Below are 3,334 nucleotides of genomic sequence, written 5' to 3'. Positions count from 1 at the left end.
CAGGTCAAGTCAAAGTGCACAAGATCAATATAGAAGGAAAAGCGCAAAGAACAAAATGAACCGAAAGGCGGGATATAGCAAGCGCCCCGACTCCCTGGACGTATACTGTAACCCCATGACCCCCCCCTCACCCCTCCCACCCCTCACAAAAAAACCCTCTTGATGTTGTTTTCTCCCACTACCCCCTTGCTGGTGGGGAACCCCCCAGGAGAACCTGCTGGGTCACACGGTGAGGGAGATGAAGCTGTTGTATCTCTGGATGTTCCTCTTGAGGATCTCGGAGCAGGGCCCCAGGACGCGCTCGAAGCGGGGCCGGTCCAGCTTCACGCACTTGAGGGGCCCTCGGGCCACGACGGTGGCGGCCCTCGGGCGGTTCAGCAGCAGGGCGATTTCACCTGCAGGATGAACGGGTTCAAAGCGGTTAGCGGTGTTGTCAATCTATAACGCTGCATGCATGTCTGGTCAATGCATTTACCACATGGGATGCTGCGGCCCCGTTAACACGTCTAGGGACGTGTTAACTGGTTACCATGGTAACCGATAGCCCCCACAGCGAGAGCCGAGAGTGAGCGAAAAAAAACGAATTTCCTAGCGTAGTGAGGAATTAAATCAGCGTCCATGCGCTTATGCTTGCACGCCTGGTGAGTTTTTTCTCTCTGATATTGGGCTTTCTTAGTGTAATAATCTGATCGCTTCGATTGTAAAAATTGCTCTGTAAATATTGGTTCACTCAGGAACACTCACGTCAAAGTAGATTTAACCATGTATTGCAACAAATGGAATACTGTTAAACTTGCCGTTAATGGAGGCATGCTTGCCATGCTTGCCAGCGTGTGGCAGCAGTGCTGCCACACGCTGTGGCAGCACTGGAAAAGCAGAGGTCTAGAGTAGGAAGAAGCCATATTTAAACGGACCGTCTTGTTGGGGGAATGAGGTGTGTGAGGATTGGTGTGTAGCAAAGCGTGGCTGATTGAAAGCAACCAGCAGACTGACAGCTGGTTACAGCTGAGCGTACGCGACTTCTGTACCCTGCATGAACTAACTCTATATTCAGTTAAACTGCTAGCAAAGCTGGGTCACAGTGTTTGGACTAGGGCTGGGTGATGTGGACAGAATTAAACATACCGAATACCTCTGTATCAATCAGAGGTTGCGCTAGGATTTTAAACTTTCCCAGTGTCCAGCATGATTCAAATGCTAACAACTCACTAAATTCGCTAAATTCTCACCCAACTCACGTTGTGTGAGAATTTACCAGCAACAATAACTCTGGTTACGGTCTTACCTTCACAATAAAGTGTCTGCTGTTTACCTCCCAATACAGTGCATTTTACACAGGTTATTATTAACAGGAAATGGGTGCAATTTAACTATGACGTTCGAAATAAGCTTGCATCACCAGACTTTCCACCTCGGAGGAAAAATGATTGTGAGAGGAGAGAGAGAAAGAGAGAGAGAGAGAGACAGAGACAAAGAGAGACAGAGAGAGAATGAACTGCTGGCCGGGTCATTTTCAGCCGGTTACGATGTCCGGAAACATTTATATTTTCCGGTCTTTGTCATAAAGTATCTGACAAAACCGGCAATTACCGGACTAACACAACCTCTGGTATCAATATAATGACGACATTGTGGGGATGACAATTGTCTTTATCTGTTGTCAATTGTATTATCTTGTTTTATTTTCACTCATTTATTACCTTTGTGAAATGCTTGTTTTTATTGCGTATTCTGTTTCATGTTTGTCCAGCACTTTGTGACTCAAGTTTAGAAAAGTGTTTTATAAATAAAGTTATTATTATTATTTAACACAATTACATTTTGGGTAAATAATAATCAGTAATGCTTATATAATAGCAAAGTGGGTAAAGGCAAATATTAGAACAGCTAGACCAGTCAGTTCAGAAAATTACACCACTTTCCAGTAACACAGCCTTTAAAACCAGGACAATATTGCAATATACAAAATCCAGGATGATATCTGGTTTCATATCAAGATCTCAGTACAATATTGATACATTGGCCAGCCCTAGTATGAACATACTTGAAGATAGGAATTGCTGCAGCAGAGTAGATGGTAAGACGTGTAGGAGAGCTCTCACTCTCCGGGAGTATAAATAGAACCAAAGGGAACCGTAATCTAGGACAGGTACATTTTTATACTCTGAGTTAAATTCACACCCTTGATTTTACGGTGTAATTAAATCCAATTTAGACATTTTAAGTTTGAACCCAGGGTTCCTATTTTTGGGCCTTGTATGAAAATGCTTTGCCTCTGTGAGTACAGCGTACAGAGGAGCCATAATTGCTCAATAATAGAGGTGATGAAAGCTGGTTTTTGTCTTGATTAACGGCTCTGTGTGTGGAGCCAAGATGGAAGGGGGGGGGGGGGGGGGGGGGGTGTCTGCCTCAGTCCAAATCAGGGTTTCCGCTGGGGGGGAGGGGCAGTGAACGTGACCGACAAGATTTTATTAAATTGACCTGCCATAATATTATGTAATACACGTCGCGTGCGTGTTTGCAGATGCGAGCGTGTCGTGTGCACCGCTCCACTGATTGCTACAGCTCGTTACTGCAACGCAGCGCATCTTATTCCACCTCTTTATGACAGATGCACGGTGCTGTTCCTGCATTTATCCATAGAGTCCTAAAGCATCATTTATCCATAGAGTCCTAAAGCATCATTTATCCATAGAGTCCTAAAGCATCATTTATCCATAGAGTCCTAAAGCATCATTTATCCATAGAGTCCTAAAGCATCATTTATCCATAGAGTCCTAAAGCATCATTTATCCATAGAGTCCTAAAGCATCATTTATCCATAGAGTCCTAAAGCATCATTTATCCATAGAGTCCTAAAGCATCATTTATCCATAGAGTCCTAAAGCATCATTTATCCATAGAGTCCTAAAGCATCATTTATCCATAGAGTCCTAAAGCATCATTTATCCATAGAGTCCTAAAGCATCATTTATCCACTCCATCACTTGCCAACAAGAACAAAGGAGTCAGAATGGATGAGTGATATACACATATCTACAAGCTACCAATTAGATCTACAACCATACACCATGTTCGACCAGCTCAGTGGCCTTGTCGTTAGAGTGTCCGCCCTGAGACTGGGAGGTTGGGTTCGAACCCTGGTCGGGTCATGCCAAAGACTCTGGAAAATGGACCCAGTGCTCCTGCCTGGCATTCAGCATCAAGGTTTGGATTGGGGGTAAGTATTGTACATCAAGATGCCTCACACTACAGAAAACAGGATATAGGCTCCTGGCTCGACAAGGCTTACTTACTTACAACCTTACACCATGTTGTGTGGTATAGGTTTGTA

At 44.2% G+C, this 3,334-nt stretch overlaps 1 protein-coding gene across 1 annotated transcript in view; it reads right to left on the bottom strand.

Annotated features, from left to right (window-relative positions):
* Positions 1-222: 222 nt before the first annotated feature.
* Positions 223-3,334, bottom strand: part of LOC308291798 (cAMP-dependent protein kinase type I-beta regulatory subunit) — a gene marked incomplete at both ends in the record, with an annotated part of 20,254 nt that continues 17,142 nt past the window's right edge. Inside the window, one exon of the mRNA XM_080733931.1 lies at positions 223-395. Within this exon, the coding sequence (XP_080590057.1) occupies positions 223-395 (173 nt within the window). The remainder of the gene's footprint in view (positions 396-3,334) is intronic.

Source organism: Nannobrachium achirus (assembly GCF_963921795.1).
Source record: "Nannobrachium achirus genome assembly, chromosome: 9".
Lineage (NCBI taxonomy): Eukaryota > Metazoa > Chordata > Actinopteri > Myctophiformes > Myctophidae > Nannobrachium > Nannobrachium achirus.
This window is presented reverse-complemented; position numbering and strand designations above follow the sequence as displayed.